This window comes from Babylonia areolata, chromosome 21 (assembly GCF_041734735.1).
Source record: "Babylonia areolata isolate BAREFJ2019XMU chromosome 21, ASM4173473v1, whole genome shotgun sequence".
Lineage (NCBI taxonomy): Eukaryota > Metazoa > Mollusca > Gastropoda > Neogastropoda > Buccinidae > Babylonia > Babylonia areolata.
Genome location: NC_134896.1, coordinates 982,501 through 1,005,000, shown reverse-complemented (window position 1 = coordinate 1,005,000; position 22,500 = coordinate 982,501). Strand labels below are relative to the sequence as shown.

Below are 22,500 nucleotides of genomic sequence, written 5' to 3'. Positions count from 1 at the left end.
CAGGGAAAGGAGGCTATTTTGGGAAGAGGTGGGTTTTAAGGCCAGACTTGAAAGAGCTGAGTGTGGTGACTTGACGAAGCGAAAGAGGAAGTTCATTCCAATTGCAAGGTTCAGAGACAGAGAAAGAACGGCAGCCAACAGTCGAGAGTTTGAATCTGGGTATGCGTAAGTGGAGTGGATCCGAAGCTGATCGTAGTGAGCGAGATGGAGTGTAGAGGTGAAGGCAGCCACAGAGATAGGAAGGGGCTGATTTGTGAATACATTATTTATAACACAGAGTGCTGATCTTGTACTTTATTCTGTGTGAGACAGGGAGCCAGTGGCGATGTTGCAAAAGAGGACTGATGTGCTCAGATCTTTTCTTTCTGAGGACTTCAAACAGTTGTACACTTACATGTTTACATGCTTGACATGATTGTTCTTAGTCATTTAAGACAATTGAACTTCTTCTTCTTCTTGTTTCTCGTTCATAGACAATTAAACAAATAAGTCTTTACATGCATTGGCATGATTGTTCTTACAGTCACTTCTAACAACTGTACACAGATATCTGTACAAGCATGATAGGTTATTCATACAGTCACTTCTAACAACTGTACACAGATATCTGTACAAGCATGATAGGTTATTCATACAGTCACTTCTAACAACTCTCCGATTCAGCCTGGCACTGTGTCCTGGGGAAAGGAACTTTAGTCCGAATTTTCTTACTCCACGCAGGTGTGAATGGGTACATGACTTGGTTGGGGAAGGTTAACTCACTCCGGACAAATAGTTTTCTCCCTTGCTTTTCCCGACAGACAACCCATTTGTTAGGGTTAAGAAAAAAATCACAAAAAATACAAAACATAAAATAACTGAATGAAACTCACTGTACTTGACCCACTGACCCCTCTCCCCATGTCGTGTGAACGCCCACCCCCTCCCTCTTCACTGCTCTCAGAAGCTGAGTCACTATCAGTAACTTCTTGCTGGTAGCTTTCTTCACTGCAGATACTTTATTCAATGTCTTCATCATCCTTGTCGTCGATGTTGAAACCTTCAGTTTGAAGCATTTCAATCACTTCAGCAATGTAAAAGCCGCTGTTATGATCTAGAATTAGAATGCTCCAAAAATGTCCACTTGTATCGCCTGCAATGCCATTTTTGATACGTGTGCAGATTAGCTTGTCGTGTGGGGTCCTGAACTCGCTGGCTCGCTGTGGAGTGTGTTGTTACGAAATCTCATGAAGAAACTTTCCATTCAACCTTTGACATGCCCGGTGTAGCTGCAATTGTTATGCTACCCCATGAGGAAAATGTGGAAAAAATTTTAATTGTCGAAACCATTATAGCATTCCGTCGTATGGAACGCTACCTTACGTCAGGAACGCTATAGTGTTCTATCGTCCGGAATGCTACCTTTCATCAGGAACGCTATAGCATTCCATCGTCCGGAACACTACCTTATGTCAGGAACACTATAGTGTTCCATCATCCGGAACGCTATCTTATGTCAGGAACACTATAGTGTTCCATCATCCGGAACACTACCTTATGTCAGGAACGCTATAGTGTTCTATCATCCGGAACACTACCTACGTCAGGAACGCTACCTTATGTCAGGAATGCTATAGCGCTCCATCGTCCAGAACGCTACCTTATGTCAGGAACACTATAGTGTTCCGTCATCCGGAACACTACCTTATGTCAGGAACGCTATAGTGTTCTATCATCCGGAACACTACCTATGTCAGGAACGCTACCTTATGTCAGGAATGCTATAGCGCTCCATCGTCCAGAACGCTACCTTATGTCAGGAACACTATAGCGTTCCATTGTCCGGAACACTACCTTATGTCAGGAACGCTACCTTATGTCAGGAACGCTATAGCATTGCATCGTCCGGAACGCCACCTTATGTCAGGAACGCTATAGCGTTCCATCGTCCGGAACGCTACCTTATGTCAGGAACGCTATAACGTTCCATCGCCCGGAACGCTACCTTATGTCAGGAACGCTATAGCGTTCCATCGTCCGGAACGCTACCTTATGTCAGGAACGCTATAGCGTTCCATCGTCCGGAATGCTACCTTATGTCAGGAACGCTATAGCGTTCCATCGTCCGGAACACTACCTTATGTCAGGAACGCTATAGCGTTCCATCGTCCGGAACGCCACCTTATGTCAGGAACGCTATAGCGTTCCATCGTCCGAAGTGAGTTAAAATGGCAGAAGAGGACTGGGCCCTGCCTACCTGTACCCAGTGTGTCTGTGTACACAGGGCATAGAAAATCACTGCTCCAATGGTAGGGACCTATGTGTGTGTGTGTGTGTGTGTGTGTGTGTGTGTGTGTCTGTGTGTGTGTCTGTGTGTGGGTGTCTGTGTACACAGGGCATAGAAAATCACTGCTCCAATGGTAGGGACCTATATGTGTGTGTGTGTGTGTGTGTGTGTGTGTGTGTGTGTGTCTGTGTGTCTGTGTGTCTGTGTGTGTCTGTGTGTGTGTGTCTGTGTACACAGGGCATATCAAATCACTGCTCCAATGGTAGGGACCTATGTGTGTGTGTGTGTGTGTGTGTGTGTGTGTGTGTGTGTGTGTGTGTCTGTGTGTGTGTCTGTGTGTGTGTCTGTGTGTGTGTGTCTGTGTACACAGTGCATAGAAAATCACTGCTCCAATGGTACGGACCTATGTGTGTGTGTGTGTGTGTGTCTGTGTGTCTGTGTGTGTCTGTGTGTGTGTGTCTGTGTACACAGGGCATATCAAATCACTGCTCCAATGGTAGGGACCTGTGTGTGTGTGTGTGTGTGTGTGTGTGTGTGTGTGTGTGTGTGTATCTGTGTACACAGTGCATAGAAAATCACTGGTCCAATGGTAGGGACCTATGTGTGTGTGTGTGTGTGTGTGTGTGTGTGTGTGTGTCTGTGTGTCTGTGTGTGTGTGTCTGTGTACACAGTGCATAGAAAATCACTGCTCCAATGGTAGGGACCTGTGTGTGTGTGTGTGTGTGTGTGTGTGTGTGTGTGTGTGTGTGTGTGTGTCTGTGTGTGTGTGTCTGTGTACACAGTGCATAGAAAATCACTGCTCCAATGGTAGGGACCTATGTGTGTGTGTGTGTGTGTGTGTGTGTGTCTGTGTGTGTGTGTCTGTGTACACAGTACATAGAAAATCACTGCTCCAATAGTAGGGACCTGTGTGTGTGTGTGTGTGTGTGTGTGTGTGTGTGTGTGTGTGTGTGTGTGTGTGTGTGTGTGTGTGTGTGTGTGTGTGTGTGTACACAGTGCATAGAAAATCACTGCTCCAATGGTAGGGACCTATGTGTGTGTGTGTGTGTGTGTGTGTGTGTGTGTGTGTCTGTGTGTGTGTGTCTGTGTACACAGTGCATAGAAAATCACTGCTCCAATGGTAGGGACCTATGTGTGTGTGTGTGTGTGTGTGTCTGTGTGTCTGTGAGTGTGTGTATGTGTATGTGTATGTGTGAGTTAATGTGTGAATGTATGTTTGTGTATGTGTGGGTGCATACATGCATGTGTGAGTGTGTCCATGTGTATGGGTGACTCAGTGTGCGTGTGTATGGAGCTGACCCTGATGCTGATGACAGGCTCCAGGGGGTCATAGGTCACACGGACAGCAGCAGCGGCACGTTGAGCCACAGCCTGAGACTGTGCCAGCACCACTCCCACCACCTGCCCCTGATGGGTCACCTGTACACACACCACCTGACAATGATGGGTCACCTATACACACACACACCACCTGACAATGATGGATCACCTGTACACACACACCACCTGACAATGATTGATCACCTGTACACACACACCACCTGACAATGATTGATCACCTGTACACACACACACCACCTGACAATGATGGATCACCTGTACACACACACCACCTGACAATGATGGATCACCTGTACACACACACACCACCTGACAATGATGGATCACCTGTACACACACACACCACCTGACAATGATGGATCACCTGTACACACACACACCACCTGACAATGATGGATCACCTGTACACACACACCACCTGACAATGATGGATCACCTGTACACACACACCACCTGACAATGATGGATCACCTGTACACACACACCACCTGACAATGATGGATCACCTGTACACACACACCACCTGACAATGATGGATCACCTGTACACACACACCACCTGACAATGATGGATCACCTGTACACACACACCACCTGACAATGATGGATCACCTGTACACACACACCACCTGACAATGATGGATCACCTGTACACACACACCACCTGACAATGATGGATCACCTGTACACACACACACCACCTGACAATGATGGATCACCTGTACACACACACCACCTGACAATGATGGATCACCTGTACACACACACCACCTGACAATGATGGATCACCTGTACACACACACACCACCTGACAATGATGGATCACCTGTACACACACACCACCTGACAATGATGGATCACCTGTACACACACACACCACCTGACAATGATGGATCACCTGTACACACACACCACCTGACAATGATGGATCACCTGTACACACACACCACCTGACAATGATGGATCACCTGTACACACACACCACCTGACAATGATGGATCACCTGTACACACACACCACCTGACAATGATGGATCACCTGTACACACACACCACCTGACAATGATGGATCACCTGTACACACACACCACCTGACAATGATGGATCACCTGTACACACACACACCACCTGACAATGATGGATCACCTGTACACACACACCACCTGACAATGATGGATCACCTGTACACACACACCACCTGACAATGATGGATCACCTGTACACACACACCACCTGACAATGATGGATCACCTGTACACACACACCACCTGACAATGATGGATCACCTGTACACACACACACCACCTGACAATGATGGATCACCTGTACACACACACACCACCTGACAATGATGGATCACCTGTACACACACACCACCTGACAATGATGGATCACCTGTACACACACACCACCTGACAATGATGGATCACCTGTACACACACACCACCTGACAATGATGGATCACCTGTACACACACACACCACCTGACAATGATGGATCACCTGTACACACACACCACCTGACAATGATGGATCACCTGTACACACACACCACCTGACAATGATGGATCACCTGTACACACACACCACCTGACAATGATGGATCACCTGTACACACACACACCACCTGACAATGATGGATCACCTGTACACACACACCACCTGACAATGATGGATCACCTGTACACACACACACCACCTGACAATGATGGATCACCTGTACACACACACCACCTGACAATGATGGATCACCTGTACACACACACCACCTGACAATGATGGATCACCTGTACACACACACCACCTGACAATGATGGATCACCTGTACACACACACCACCTGACAATGATGGATCACCTGTACACACACACACCACCTGACAATGATGGATCACCTGTACACACACACACCACCTGACAATGATGGATCACCTGTACACACACACCACCTGACAATGATGGATCACCTGTACACACACACACCACCTGACAATGATGGATCACCTGTACACACACACACACCACCTGACAATGATTGGATCACCTGTACACACACACACCCACCTGACAATGATGGATCACCTGTACACACAACACCACCTGACAATGATGGATCACCTGTACACAACACACCACCTGACAATGATGGATCACCTGTACAACACACACCACCTGACAATGATGGATCACACTGTACACACACACACCTGACAATTGATGGATCACCTGTACACACACACCACCTGCAATGGATGATCACCTGTAACACACACACACACACCTGACTAATGATGGATCACCTGTACACACACACACACACAAACCACCTGACAATGATGATCCACCTGTACCACACACACCTGACAATGATGGATCACCTGTACACACACACACACCCCTGACAATGATGGATCACCTGTACACACACACACCACCACCTGACACTGATGGATCACCTGTACACAACACACCTGGACAATGATGACACCTGACAATGATTGATCACCTGTACACACACACCACCTGACAATGATGGATCACCTGTACACACACAACCACCTGACAATGATGGATCACCTGTACACACACACCACATGACAATGATGGATCACCTGCACACACACCACCTGACAATGATGGATCACCTGTACACACACACCACCTGACAATGATGGATCACCTGTACACACACACCACCTGACAATGATGGATCACCTGTAGACACACACACCACCTGACAATGATGGATCACCTGTACACACACACACCACCTGACAATGATGGATCACCTGTACACACACACACCACCTGACAATGATGGATCACCTGTACACACACACACCACCTGACAATGATGGGTCACCTGTACACACACACCACCTGACAATGATGGATCACCTGTACACACACACCACCTGACAATGATGGATCACCTGTACACACACACACCACCTGACAATGATGGATCACCTGTACACACACACCACCTGACAATGATGGATCACCTGTACACACACACCACCTGACAATGATGGATCACCTGTACAAAGACACATCCCATGGCCCTATTATGGAGTCAACATAACTTACAGAGCTTAAGATCAAGGTATACAGTGGACACAAACTGCAGAGGGGCATCACCTTGGTATATAGTGGATATAACGTACAGAGGGGTGTCACTACGGTATACACTGGACATAACTTATCCAGTCAGATAATGAACACAGAGACACAGCTCTAGTGAGAGAGAGACACAGAGGTAACACACAGAAGAAACGCATTGTTCCACTGAGAGTAAAGACTGAACACCACAGATAATTCAGCTTTCTGACTGCCAGTTTCAGTTTCATTTCAAACAATTGTCAAAGCATGTAGACTGTAGACGTATCTCCATATTTGTATTTGTATTTCTTTTTTATCACAGCAGATTTCTCTGTGTGAAATTTGGGCTGCTCTCCCCAGGGACAGCGCGTCGCTACACTACAGCACCTCCCATTTTTTTTGTATTTTTTCCTGCATGCAGTTTTATTTGTTTTTCCTATCGAAGTGGATTTTTCTTCAGAATTTTGCCAGGAACAACCCTTTCGTTGCCGTGGGTTCTTTTACGTGTGCTAAGTGCATGCTGCACATGGGACCTCGGTTTATCGTCTCATCTGAATGACAAGCACCCAGACTACCACTCAAGGTCTAGTGGAAGGGGAGAAAATATCAGCGGCTGAGCCGTGATACGAACCAGCGCGCTCAGATTCTCTCGCTTCCTAGGCGGATGCGTTACCTCTAGGCCATGACTCCACATTTGAAACCACATGACCGTGGTGTGGGAATGGCTGGGCAGATGTCTGAAGTACACATCAAATAGAACGCACTGTGCAGTCACTTTATGCCCTGTCTTGTGCTACGGGGACAAAAAGGGATGTGGGACATTGGTCATTCAAAACTGGAAGCACATCATGCTGTGTTGAGGGCACGGACTGAAAAGAGGGGCATCACCTTGTCAGATGCAAAGATAAGATATCACCCTGTCAGAGGCTAAGATAGGATATCACCTTGTCAGAGGCAAATAGAAGAGGGATATTACCTTGTCAGAGGCAAATAGAAGAGGAATATTACCTTGTCAGAGGCAAATAGAAGAGGGATATCACCTTGTCAGAGGCAAATAGAAGAGGGATATTACCTTGTCAGAGGAAAATAGAAGAGGGATATTACTATGTCAGAGGCAAATAGAAGAGGGATATTACCTTGTCAGAGGCAAATAGAAGAGGAATATTACCTTGTCAGAGGCAAATAGAAGAGGAATATTACCTTGTCAGAGGCAAATGGAAGAGGGATATTACCTTGTCAGAGGCAAATAGAAGAGGGATATTACTGTCAGAGGCAAATAGAAGAGGGATATCACCTTGTCAGAGGCAAATGGAAGAGGGATATCACCTTGTCAGAGGCAAATAGAAGAGGGATATTACTGTCAGAGGCAAATAGAAGAGGGATATCACCTTGTCAGAGGCAAATGGAAGAGGGATATTACCTTGTCAGAGGCAAATAGAAGAGGGCTATTACCTTGTCAGAGGCAAATAGAAGAGGAATACTACCATATCAGAATCAAATAGAAGAGGGATATTACCTTGTCAGAGGCAAATAGAAGAGGAATATTACCATGTTAGAGGCAAATAGAAGAGGGATATTACTGTCAGAGGCAAAGATAAGAGGGATATTACCATGTCAGAGGCAAATAGAAGAGGGATATTACTGTCAGAGGCAAATAGAAGAGGGATATCACTATGTCAGAGGCAAATAGAAGAGGGATATCACTATGTCAGAGGCAAATAGAAGAGGGATATTACTGTGTCAGAGGCAAATAGAAGAGGGATATTACTATGTCAGAGGCAAATAGAAGAGGAATATTACTGTCAGAGGCAAATAGAAGAGGGATATCACCTTGTCAGACGCAAAGATAAGAGGCATATTACCTTTTCAGAGTGAAATAAAAGAACAATTGTTACCTAGTCAGGTGCAAATAAAAGAGGGATATTACCTTGTCAGAGGCAAATAGAAGAGGGATATCACCTTGTCAGACGCAAAGATAAGAGGCATATTACCTTTTCAGAGTGAAATAAAAGAACAATTGTTACCTAGTCAGGTGCAAATAAAAGAGGGATATTACCTTGTCAGAGGCAAATAGAAGAGGGATATTACCTTGTCAGAGGCAAATAGAAGAGGGATATTATCTTGTCAGAGGCGAATAGAAGAGGGATATTACCTTGTCAGAGGCAAATAGAAGAGGGCTATTATCTTGTCAGAGGCGAATAGAAGAGGGCTATCACCTTGCCAGAGGCAAATAAAAGAGGGATAGTACCTTGTCAGAGGCAAATAGAAGAGGGATATCACCTTGTCAGAGGCAAATAGAAGAGGGCTATTACCTTGTCAGAGGCGAATATTTCATCCCCATTCCCCCAGGTGTTCTTGCCAGGAACGTCCTTGCAGCTGACAAAGTCCACCACCCCATCCATGGCCAGAGCGGGAGCGGGGTCCACCGCCAGCAGTCGGGCATGTGCCTGGGTACTCAGCACCAGACCCATGTACAGTTCACCTGGACACACCGTGTCTTTGATCATCACACCTGTCACACCACCCTGTCTTCAGTTATCACACCTGTCACATCATGTCTTTAATTACCACACCTGTCACACTACTGTGCCTTCAGTTATCACACCTGTCACACCACTGTGCCTTCAGTTATCACACCTGTCACACTACTGTGCCTTCAGTTATCACACCTGTCACACCACTGTGCCTTCAGTTATCACACCTGTCACACCACCTGTGCCTTCAGTTATCACACCTGTCGCACCACCATGTCCTTCAGTTATCACACCTGTCACACCACTGTGCCTTCAGTTATCACACCTGTCACACCACCATGTCTTCAGTTATCACACCTGTCACACCACTGTGCCTTCAGTTATCACACCTGTCACACCACTGTGCCTTCAGTTATCACACCTGTCACACCACCATGCCTTCAGTTATCACACCTGTCACACTACTGTGCCTTCAGTTATCACACCTGTCACACTACTGTGCCTTCAGTTATCACACCTGTCACACCACCGTGCCTTCAGTTATCACACCTGTCACACCACCATGTCTTCAGTTATCACACCTGTCACACCACCATGTCTTCAGTTATCACACCTGTCACACCACTGTGCCTTCAGTTGTCACACCTGTCACACGACTGTGCCTTCAGTAATCACACCTGTCACACCACTATGCCTTCAGTTATCACACCTGTCACACCACTGTGCCTTCAGTTATCACACCTGTCACACCACTGTGCCTTCAGTTATCACACCTGTCACACCACCATGTCTTCAGTTATCACACCTGTCACACCACCATGCCTTCAGTTATCACACCTGTCACACCACTGTGCCTTCAGTTATCACACCTGTCACACCACCATTCCTTCAGTTATCACACCTGTCACACCACCATTCCTTCAGTTATCACACCTGTCACACCACTATGCCTTCAGTTATCACACCTGTCACACCACTGTGCCTTCAGTTATCACACCTGTCACACCACCATTCCTTCAGTTATCACACCTGTCACACCACCATTCCTTCATTTACCACACCTGTCACACCGCTATGCCTTCAGTTATCACACCTGTGACACCACCATGTCTTCAGTTATCACACCTGTCACACCACTATGCCTTCAGTTATCACACCTGTCACACCACTGTGCCTTCAGTTATCACACCTGTCACACCACTGTGCCTTCAGTTATCACACCTGTCACACCACTGTGCCTTCAGTTATCACACCTGTCACACCACTGTGCCTTCAGTTATCACACCTGTCACACCACCGTGCCTTCAGTTATCACACCTGTCACACCACCATGTCTTTATCCATCACACCTGTCACACCACTGTGTCTTCAGTTATCACACCTGTCACACCACCATGTCTTCAGTTATCACACCTGTCACACCACCATGTCTTCAGTTATCACACCTGTCACACCACTGTGCCTTCAGTTATCACACCTGTCACACCACTATGCCTTCAGTTATCACACCTGTCACACCACTGTCCCTTCAGTTATCACACCTGTCACACCACCATGTCTTCAGTTATCACACCTGTCACACCACACATCTTCATTTACCACATCTGTCACACCTTGTCTTTAATTATCACACCTATCACATCATCATTACATTGATCACACATGTGACAACACCATTCCAACTGTCATACCTGTGACACCATTGTTCGATTATCAACCCTATAACAACACCACACCTTCAGTGACCATACCTGGGACACCACATATGACAGCACCACATCTTCACTTATCACACCTGTGACACATCCATTCCAGTCTCCACACATGTGACAGCACCACTGTAATCCACACAGACCCACACCTTCCAGACAGGGCATGTCATCAATGTACACAGCCTCCCCTGTGACCTGCTTCAAAGCAGACAGGTGGACCAGCGGTCGGTGCACCACGTCCTCAGCAGGCTGGTCAGGGTCCACCACCTCAAACATCTGGCTGCCCTCAGGCAACTGCCGCTCCATGGGCTGGAGGGCGCTCAGGTAGGACTGGGGCAAGGGCACCTCCAGGGCTTTGTCCTGCCAGTATATATACACCTTGTCAGATAGGTAGGTAGATTCAAGACACAGGTGTTTGTTCTGTCAGCACACACACTTTGTCAGGTAGGTCAGGTAGAATTAAGACACTGACACCTCCAGTGGTCTGTCCTATCAGCACACACACCTTGTCAGGTAGGTCAGGTAGAATAAAGACATAATTCCAGAATTTGTCCTGTCAGTACACACATCTTGTCAGGAAGTTCGGGTAGAATTAAGACATAATTGCAGGGCTTTGCTGTTGGCAGACACACCTTGTCAGGTAGGTCAGGTAGAACTGAGACATAATTCCACTGGTTTATCCTGTCAGCACACACACCTTGTCAGGTAGGTCAGGTAGAATTGAGACATAATTCCACTGGTTTATCCTGTCAGCACACACACCTTGTCAGGTAGGTCAGGTAGAATTGAGACATAATTCCACTGGTTTATCCTGTCAGCACACACACCTTGTCAGGTAGGTCAGGTAGAACTGAGACATAATTCCACTGGTTTATCCTGTCAGCACACACACCTTGTCAGGTAGGTCAGGTAGAATTGAGGCATAATTCCACTGGTTTATCCTGTCAGCACACACACCTTGTCAGGTAGGTCAGGTAGAATTAAGACATAATTCCACTGGTTTATCCTGTCAGCACACACACCTTGTCAGGTAGGTAAGGTAGAATTGAGACATAATTCCACTGGTTTATCCTGTCAGCACACACACCTTGTCAGGTAGGTAAGGTAGAATTGAGACATAATTCCACTGGTTTATCCTGTCAGCACACACACCTTGTCAGGCAGGTCAGGTAGAATTGAGACATAATTCCACTGGTTTATCCTGTCAGCACACACACCTTGTCAGGTAGGTCAGGTAGAATTGAGACATAATTCCACTGGTTTATCCTGTCAGCACACACACCTTGTCAGGTAGGTCAGGTAGAATTGAGACATAATTCCACTGGTTTATCCTGTCAGCACACACACCTTGTCAGGTAATTCAGGCAGAATGAATACAAGGCATCTTCAGGGTTTTCTTCTGTTTGACAAGGTTATGATGCTAGATCATGGTGAAGAAACATGGTTGATGTCAGTAACAATGTTTAACCATTGTAAAGAAACATGGTTTATGTCAGTGACTATGTTTGATCATTGTAAAGAAACATGACTGATGTCAGTGACTATGTTTGATCATTGTAAAGAAACATGATTGATGTCAGTGACTATGTTTAATCATTGTAAAGAAACATGATTGATGTCAGCGACTATGATTAATCATTGTAAAGAAACATGACTGATGTCAGCGACTATGTTTAATCATTGTAAAGAAACATGACTGATGTCAGCGACTATGTTTAATCATTGTAAAGAAACATGACTGATGTCAGTGACTATGTTTAATCATTGTAAAGAAACATGACTGATGTCAGTGACTATGATTAATCATTGTAAAGAAACATAACTGATGTCAGCGACTATGTTTAATCATTGTCAAGAAACATGACTGATGTCAGCGACTATGTTTAATCATTGTAAAGAAACATGACTGATGTCAGCGACTATGTTTAATCATTGTAAAGAAACATGACTGATGTCAGCGACTATGCTTAATCATTGTCAAGAAACATGACTGATGTCAGTGACTATGTTTAATCATTGTAAAGAAACATGACTGATGTCAGTGACTATGATTAATCATTGTAAAGAAACATGACTGATGTCAGTGACTATGATTAATCATTGTAAAGAAACATGATTGATGTCAGCAGTGATCATGTTGAATTGTAGTACACAATTATGACTGACATCAGTGACCATGTCAAATCACAGTTAAAAGAAAACAAAAAACAAACAAACAAAAAAACATGACTGATGTCAGTGATGAAGTTAGATCAGTCAGAGGAGGTGGGATGTTGGAAGGGTGAACCTACCTGTGCCTGCAGATGCTGCAGTATTTGCAGGTAGGCCTTGAAGAAGAAACTGACAGTCAGAGAGCGCCTGTACTGTATCATTCCACCTGGGGCCTCAGCACTCAGTGGTAAATCCTCCGCCAGCCGTTCACAGGCCTCAGAAAGTAGTTCCTCATTCCACTGTCTGTTTAACAACAACACACCACTGTCTGTTCAACAACACACCACTGTCTGTTCAACAACACACCACTGTCTGTTCAACAACACACCACTGTCTCTTCACACCACTGTCTGTTCAACAACACACCACTGTCTCTTCACACCACTGTCTGTTCACACCACTGTCTGTTCAACAACACACCACTGTCTGTTCAACAACACACCACTGTCTGTTCACACCACTGTCTGTTCAACAACACACCACTGTCTGTTCAACAACACACCACTGTCTGTTCAACAACACACCACTGTCTCTTCACACCACTGTCTGTTCACACCACTGTCTGTTCAACAACACACCACTGTCTGTTCACACCACTGTCTGTTCAACAACACACCACTGTCTGTTCAACAACACACCACTGTCTGTTCAACAACACACCACTGTCTGTTCACACCACTGTCTGTTCACACCACTGTCTGTTCACACCACTGTCTGTTCAACAACACACCACTGTCTGTTCACACCACTGTCTGTTCAACAACACACCACTGTCTGTTCAACAACACACCACTGTCTGTTCACACCACTGTCTGTTCAACAACACACCACTGTCTGTTCAACAACACACCACTGTCTGTTCACACCACTGTCTGTTCAACAACGCACCACTGTCTGTTCAACAACACACCACTGTCTGTTCAACAACACACCACTGTCTGTTCAACAACACACCACTGTCTGTTCACACCACTGTCTCTTCACACCACTGTCTGTTCACACCACTGTCTGTTCACACCACTGTCTGTTCAACAACACACCACTGTCTCTTCACACCACTGTCTGTTCACACCACTGTCTGTTCACACCACTGTCTGTTCAACAACACACCACTGTCTGTTCACACCACTGTCTGTTCAACAACACATCACTCTCTGTTCACACCACTGTCTGTTCAACAACACACCACTGTCTGTTCACACCACTGTCTGTTCACACCACTGTCTGTTCACACCACTGTCTCTTCACACCACTGTCTGTTCAACAACACACCACTGTCTGTTCAACAACACACCACTGTCTCTTCACACCACTGTCTCTTCACACCACTGTCTGTTCAACAACACACCACTGTCTGTTCACACCACTGTCTGTTCAACAACACACCACTGTCTCAAGCGCGTTGGGTTATGCTGCTGGTCAGGCATCTGCTCAACAGATGTGGTGTAGCGTGTATGGATTTGTCCGAACGCAGTGACGCCTCCTTGAGAAAGTGAAACTGAAACTGAACTGTCTCTTCACACCACTGTCTGTTCAACAACACACCACTGTCTGTTCACACCACTGTCTGTTCAACAACACACCACTGTCTCTTCACACCACTGTCTGTTCAACAACACACCACTGTCTGTTCAACAACACACCACTGTCTCTTCACACCACTGTCTGTTCAACAACACACCACTGTCTGTTCACACCACTGTCTGTTCAACAACACACCACTGTCTCTTCACACCACTGTCTGTTCAACAACACACCACTGTCTGTTCACACCACTGTCTGTTCACACCACTGTCTGTTCAACAACACACCACTCTCTGTTCACACCACTGTCTGTTCACACCACTGTCTGTTCAACAACACACCACTGTCTGTTCAACAACACACCACTGTCTGTTCACACCACTGTCTGTTCACACCACCACTGTCTGTTCACACCACTGTCTGTTCAACAACACACCACTGTCTGTTCACACCACTGTCTGTTCAACAACACATCACTGTCTGTTCAACAACACACCACTGTCTGTTCAACAACACACCACTGTCTGTTCACACCACTGTCTGTTCAACAACACACCACTGTCTGTTCAAAAACACACCATTGTCTTTTAAACAAAACACCACAGATTCACAGCTCTATACAATAACTTTCAATAACTGACCAACAAAATAGTTCCTTCAGCAGTTCACTATTAATCCCTTCTGTTCACATACCACAATGAATTGTCCACCACACGAACGGTTAGAGAATTTGAAAACAACGCACAACACAACACGCCACTGGTGACAACAGGTGTACAGCTCTGAGTTATCTCCCCTGCACTACACACTGCGTGCCATCCATGAAAACGGGTGCTTTGTACTGGGTTCTCTCCCCTACACTACACACTACCAGTGAAAAACAGGTGTATTGTACTGGGTTCTCTCCCCTATACCACACACTACCGGTGAAAAACAGGTGTATTGTACTGGGTTCTCTCCCCTACACTACACACTACCGGTGAAAAACAGGTGCTTTGTACTGGGTTCTCTCCCTTACACCACACAGCACCAGTAAAAACAGGTGTATTGTACTGGGTTCTCTCCCCTACACCACACACTACCAGTGAAAAACAGGTGTATTGTACTGGGTTCTCTCCCCTACACTACACACTACCGGTGAAAAACAGGTGCTTTGTACTGGGTTCTCTCCCCTACACTACACACTACCGGTGAAAACCAGGTGTATTGTAGTGGGTTCTCTCCCCTACACTACACACTACCAGTGAAAAACAGGTGTATTGTACTGGGTTCTCTCCCCTATACCACACACTACCGGTGAAAAACAGGTGTATTGTACTGGGTTCTCTCCCCTACACTACACACTACCAGTGAAAAACAGGTGTATTGTACTGGGTTCTCTCCCCTACACTACACACTACCAGTGAAAAACAGGTGTATTGTACTGGGTTCTCTCCCCTACACCACACAGCACCAGTGAAAAACAGGTGTATTGTACTGGGTTCTCTCCCCTACACCACACACTACCAGTGAAAAACAGGTGTATTGTACTGGGTTCTCTCCCCTACACCACACAGCACCAGAGAAAAACAGGCGTGTTGTACTGGGTTCTCTCCCCTACACTACACACTACCAGTGAAAAACAGGTGTATTGTACTGGGTTCTCTCCCCTACACCACACACTACCAGTGAAAAACAGGTGTATTGTACTGGGTTCTCTCCCCTATACTACACACTACCGGTGAAAAACAGGTGTATTGTACTGGGTTCTCTCCCCTATACTACACACTACCGGTGAAAAACAGGTGCTTCGTACTGGGTTCTCTCCCCTACACTACACACTACCAGTGAAAAACAGGTGCTTTGTACTGGGTTCTCTCCCCTACACCACACACTACCAGTGAAAAACAGATGTATTGTACTGGGTTCTCTCCCCTACACTACACACTACCAGTGAAAAACAGGTGTATTGTACTGGGTTCTCTCCCCTACACTACACACTACCGGTGAAAAACAGGTGTATTGTACTGGGTTCTCTCCCCTACACTACACACTACCGGTGAAAAACAGGTGTATTGTACTGGGTTCTCTCCCCTACACTACACACTACCGGTGAAAAACAGGTGTATTGTACTGGGTTCTCTCCCCTACACTACACACTACCGGTGAAAAACAGGTGTATTGTACTGGGTTCTCTCCCCTATACTACACACTACCAGTGAAAAACAGGTGTATTGTACTGGGTTCTCTCCCCTACACTACACACTACCGGTGAAAAACAGGTGTATTGTACTGGGTTCTCTCCCCTACACCACACAGCACCAGTGAAAAACAGGTGCTTTGTACTGGGTTCTCTCCCCTACACTACACAGCACCAGTGAAAAACAGGTGTATTGTACTGGGTTCTCTCCCCTACACTACACACTACCAGTGAAAAACAGGTGTATTGTACTGGGTTCTCTCCCCTACACCACACAGCACCAGTGAAAAACAGGTGTGTTGTACTGGGTTCTCTCCCCTACACCACACACTACCGGTGAAAAACAGGTGTATTGTACTGGGTTCTCTCCCCTACACTACACACTACCATTGAAAAACAGGTGTATTGTACTGGGTTCTCTCCCCTACACTACACACTACCGGTGAAAAACAGGTGTATTGTACTGGGTTCTCTCCCCTACACTACACACTACCAGTGAAAAACAGGTGTATTGTACTGGGTTCTCTCCCCTACACCACACACTACCGGTGAAAAACAGGTGTATTGTACTGGGTTCTCTCCCCTACACTACACACTACCGGTGAAAAACAGGCGTGTTGTACTGGGTTCTCTCCCCTACACCACACAGCACCAGAGAAAAACAGGCGTGTTGTACTGGGTTCTCTCCCCTACACCACACAGCACCAGTGAAAAACAGGTGTATTGTACTGGGTTCTCTCCCCTACACCACACAGCACCAGTGAAAAACAGGTGTATTGTACTGGGTTCTCTCCCCTACACCACACACTACCAGTGAAAAACAGGTGTATTGTACTGGGTTCTCTCCCCTACACCACACAGCACCAGTGAAAAACAGGTGTATTGTACTGGGTTCTCTCCCCTACACCACACAGCACCAGTGAAAAACAGGTGTGTTGTACTGGGTTCTCTCCCCTACACCACACAGCACCAGTGAAAAAGAGGTGTATTGTACTGGGTTCTCTCCCCTACACCACACAGCACCAGAGAAAAGAGAAGGGAGACTGGGTTATTCCAAATACTACCATCACTGTGGAATGAGCACACATGATCATGGTGGTTTAGTGATGTCTCTCTGTCTTGTCACTCACCAACAAATCTCCACACCAGTCTTCACATGATCATCATGGTCCCTGTGGGCAGTAACCGTCACAAAACAGTATCTGTGTCACTCTCTTTCCCAGAAAGGTCATGTGGCAGTAACCATGACAAAACAATATCTGTGTCACTCTCTTTTCCAGAAAGGTCATGTGGCAGTAACCATGACAAAACAATATCTGTGTCACTCTCTTTCCCAGAAAGGTCATGTGGCAGTAACCATGACAAAACAATATCTGTGTCACTCTCTTTTCCAGAAAGATAATGTGGCAGTAACCATGACAAAACAGTATCTGTGTCACTCTCTTTTCCAGAAAGGTCATGTGGCAGTAACCATGACAAAACAATATCTGTGTCACTCTCTTTCCCAGAAAGGTCATGTGGCAGTAACCATGACAAAACAATATCTGTGTCACTCTCTTTTCCAGAAAGATAATGTGGCAGTAACCATGACAAAACAATATCTGTGTCACTCTCTTTCCCAGAAAGGTCATGTGGCAGTAACCATGACAAAACAATATCTGTGTCACTCTCTTTTCCAGAAAGGTCATGTGGCAGTAACCATGACAAAACAATATCTGTGTCACTCTCTTTCCCAGAAAGGTCATGTGGCAGTAACCATGACAAAACAATATCTGTGTCACTCTCTTTTCCAGAAAGGTCATGCGGCAGTAACCATGACAAAACAATATCTGTGTCACTCTCTTTTCCAGAAAGGTCATGTGGCAGTAACCATGACAAAACAGTATCTGTGTCACTCTCTTTCCCAGAAAGGTCATGTGGCAGTAACCATGACAAAACAATATCTGTGTCACTCTCTTTTCCAGAAAGGTCATGTGGCAGTAACCATGACAAAACAATATCTGTGTCACTCTCTTTTCCAGAAAGGTCATGTGGCAGTAACCATGACAAAACAATATCTGTGTCACTCTCTTTCCCAGAAAGGTCATGTGGCAGTAACCATGACAAAACAATATCTGTGTCACTCTCTTTTCCAGAAAGGTCATGTGGCAGTAACCATGACAAAACAATATCTGTGTCACTCTCTTTTCCAGAAAGGTCATGTGGCAGTAACCATGACAAAACAGTATCTGTGTCACTCTCTTTTCCAGAAAGATAATGTGGCAGTAACCATGACAAAACAATATCTGTGTCACTCTCTTTCCCAGAAAGGTCATGTGGCAGTAACCATGACAAAACAATATCTGTGTCACTCTCTTTTCCAGAAAGGTCATGTGGCAGTAACCATGACAAATCAATATCTGTGTCACTCTCTTTTCCAGAAAGGTCATGTGGCAGTAACCATGACAAAACAATATCTGTGTCACTCTCTTTTCCAGAAAGGTCATGTGGCAGTAACCATGACAAAACAGTATCTGTGTCACTCTCTTTTCCAGAAAGGTCATGTGGCAGTAACCATGACAAAACAATATCTGTGTCACTCTCTTTTCCAGAAAGGTCATGTGGCAGTAACCATGACAAAACAATATCTGTGTCACTCCTCTTTCCCAGAAAGGTCATGTGGCAGTAAATGGGCAAAAGAATACCCATATCACTCCCTTTCCCAGAAGGTTAATGTGGCAGTAACCAGGAGGAAAAACAAAGCAGTAACCAGGTAAAACAATATCCATATCACTCCCTTTCTAAGAAAGGTGATGTGGCAGTAACCAGGTAGAACAATATCCAAATCACTTCCTTTCCAAGGAATGTAATGTGGCAGTAACCAGGTAGAACAATATTCATATCACTCCCTTTCCAAGGAATGTAATGTGGCAGTAAACCGGACAGAAGACAATACCCGTATCACTCCCGTTCACAGAAGGGTTATGTGACATTAACAAGGAAAAAAGCAACACCTACACATACCCTTGTCACCCCCTTTCACAGAAAGGTGATGTGGCAGTTGCCATGACAATGCAATACCCATGTTACTCTCTTTCCAAGAAAGATAAAGGGGCAGTAACCCATACAAAAAACAAAACAATACTCATATCACTCCCTTTCCCAGAAGGGTAATATGGCAATAAACAGGCAAAACAGTCTCTATACCAGTCCCTTTCCCAGAAGGGTAATATGGCAATAAACAGGCAAAACAGTCTCTATACTAGTGTCTTTCCCAGAAGGGTCATGTGACATTAACCAGGAAAAAAACAAACAATACCAATTTAACTCCCTTTCCTAGAAGTAACCAGACAAAATACCCATACCACCCTCTTTCCCAGAAGGGCGATGTGGCGATAACCAATTAGAACAATCTCTATATTAGTCTCTTTCCCAGAAGGGCAATGTGGCGATAACCAATTAGAACAATCTCTATATTAGTCTCTTTCCCAGAAGGGCAATGTGGCGATAACCAATTAGAACAATCTCTATATTAGTCTCTTTCCCAGAAGGGTGATGTGGCAATAACCAATTAGAACAATCTCTATATTAGTCTCTTTCCCAGAAGGGTGATGTGGCAATAACCAATTAGAACAATCTCTATATTGGTCTCTTTCCAGAAGGGTCATGTGGCAGTAACTTGGACAAAACAATACCCACATCACTTTTTTCCCAGAAGGGTAACATGGCAATAACAAAACAATACCCACATCACTTTTTTCCCAGAAGGGTAACATGGCAATAACAAAACAATACCCACATCACTTTTTTCCCAGAAGCGTAACATGGCAATAACAAAACATTACCCACATCACTTTTTTCCCAGAAGCGTAACATGGCAATAACAAAACAATACCCACATCACTGTTTTCCCAGAAGCGTAACATGGCAATAACAAAAAAATAACCACATCACCTTTTTCCCAGAAGCGTAACATGGCAATAACAAAACAATACCCACATCACTTTTTCCCCAGAAGGGTAACATGGCAATAACAAAACATTACCCACATCACTTTTTTCCCAGAAGCGTAACATGGCAATAACAAAACAATACCCACATCACTTTTTCCCCAGAAGGGTAACATGGCAATAACAAAACAATACCCACATCACTTTTTCCCCAGAAGGGTAACATGGCAATAACAAAACATTACCCACATCACTTTTTTTCCCAGAAGCGTAACATGGCAATAACAAAACAATACCCACATCACTGTTTTCCCAGAAGCGTAACATGGCAATAACAAAACAATACCCACATCACTGTTTCCCCAGAAGCGTAACATGGCAATAACAAAACAATAACCACATCACCTTTTTCCCAGAAGGGTAACATGGCAATAACAAAACAATAACCACATCACCTTTTTCCCAGAAGGGTAACATGGCAATAACAAAACAATACCCACATCACTTTTTTCCCAGAAGCGTAACATGGCAATAACAAAACAATAACCACATCACCTTTTTCCCAGAAGGGTAACATGGCAATAACAAAACAATACCCACATCACTTTTTTCCCAGAAGGGTAACATGGCAATAACAAAACATTACCCACATCACTTTTTTCCCAGAAGCGTAACATGGCAATAACAAAACAATACCCACATCACTTTTTTCCCAGAAGGGTAACATGGCAATAACAAAACAATAACCACATCACTTTTTTCCCCAGAAGCGTAACATGGCAATAACAAAACAATACCCACATCACTTTTTCCCAGAAGCGTAACATGGCAATAACAAAACATTACCCACATCACTGTTTTCCCAGAAGCGTAACATGGCAATAACAAAACAATACCCACATCACTTTTTTCCCAGAAGCGTAACATGGCAATAACAAAACAATACCCACATCACTTTTTTCCCCAGAAGGGTAACATGGCAATAACAAAACATTACCCACATCACTTTTTTCCCAGAAGGGTAACATGGCAATAACAAAACATTACCCACATCACTTTTTCCCAGAAGGGTAACATGGCAATAACAAAACATTACCCACATCACTTTTTCCTAGAAGGGTAACATGGCAATAACAAAACATTACCCACATCACTTTTTTCCCAGAAGGGTAACATGGCAATAACAAAACATTACCCACATCACTTTTTTCCCAGAAGGGTAACATGGCAATAACAAAACATTACCCACATCACTTTTTCCCAGAAGGGTAACATGGCAATAACAAAACATTACCCACATCACTTTTTTCCCAGAAGGGTAACATGGCAATAACAAAACATTACCCACATCACTGTTTCCCCAGAAGCGTAACATGGCAATAACCAACACTCCATTCTCCCCAAAATAACCTAGCAGTAACCAAGAAAAAAAACCCAAAACAATAGCCAGTAACAACCCCCATCTCACTCACCGTCCAATCAGGGCCTTGGAAGTGGCAGTTGCCATGACAGTGGTGGGGGCCATGCCCCCAAAGGCCAAGGCGGCCTCCCTGACCGTGCTGACGTCATCCAGCAGCACACGTATTCCCGCGTTCACAATGGAGATGTCGTCCTCCTTGCGCGTGGCTTGTTTGAACCCGAAGAAATACTCGTTCTGGAAACAAACAAACGAAAAATTCATAAGGGGCGTGTTTGAACACACACACACACACATACACACACATGCGCGCGCGCGCGCTCTCTCACGCACACGCACACGCACACAC

General features: G+C 45.1%; 1 protein-coding gene across 2 annotated transcripts in view; it reads right to left on the bottom strand.

The window, feature by feature from the left end:
- The window catches only part of LOC143296016 (xanthine dehydrogenase/oxidase-like), a 103,706-nt gene that overhangs the window by 39,105 nt on the left and 42,101 nt on the right, over window positions 1-22,500 (bottom strand). For both annotated transcript variants that reach the window (XM_076607756.1, XM_076607757.1), the window contains 5 exons: window positions 22,207-22,388; window positions 13,183-13,345; window positions 11,041-11,251; window positions 9,018-9,187; window positions 3,566-3,685 (listed from right to left, as the gene is read on the bottom strand). In XM_076607756.1, the coding sequence (XP_076463871.1) occupies window positions 3,566-3,685; window positions 9,018-9,187; window positions 11,041-11,251; window positions 13,183-13,345; window positions 22,207-22,388 (846 nt within the window). The remainder of the gene's footprint in view (window positions 1-3,565; window positions 3,686-9,017; window positions 9,188-11,040; window positions 11,252-13,182; window positions 13,346-22,206; window positions 22,389-22,500) is intronic.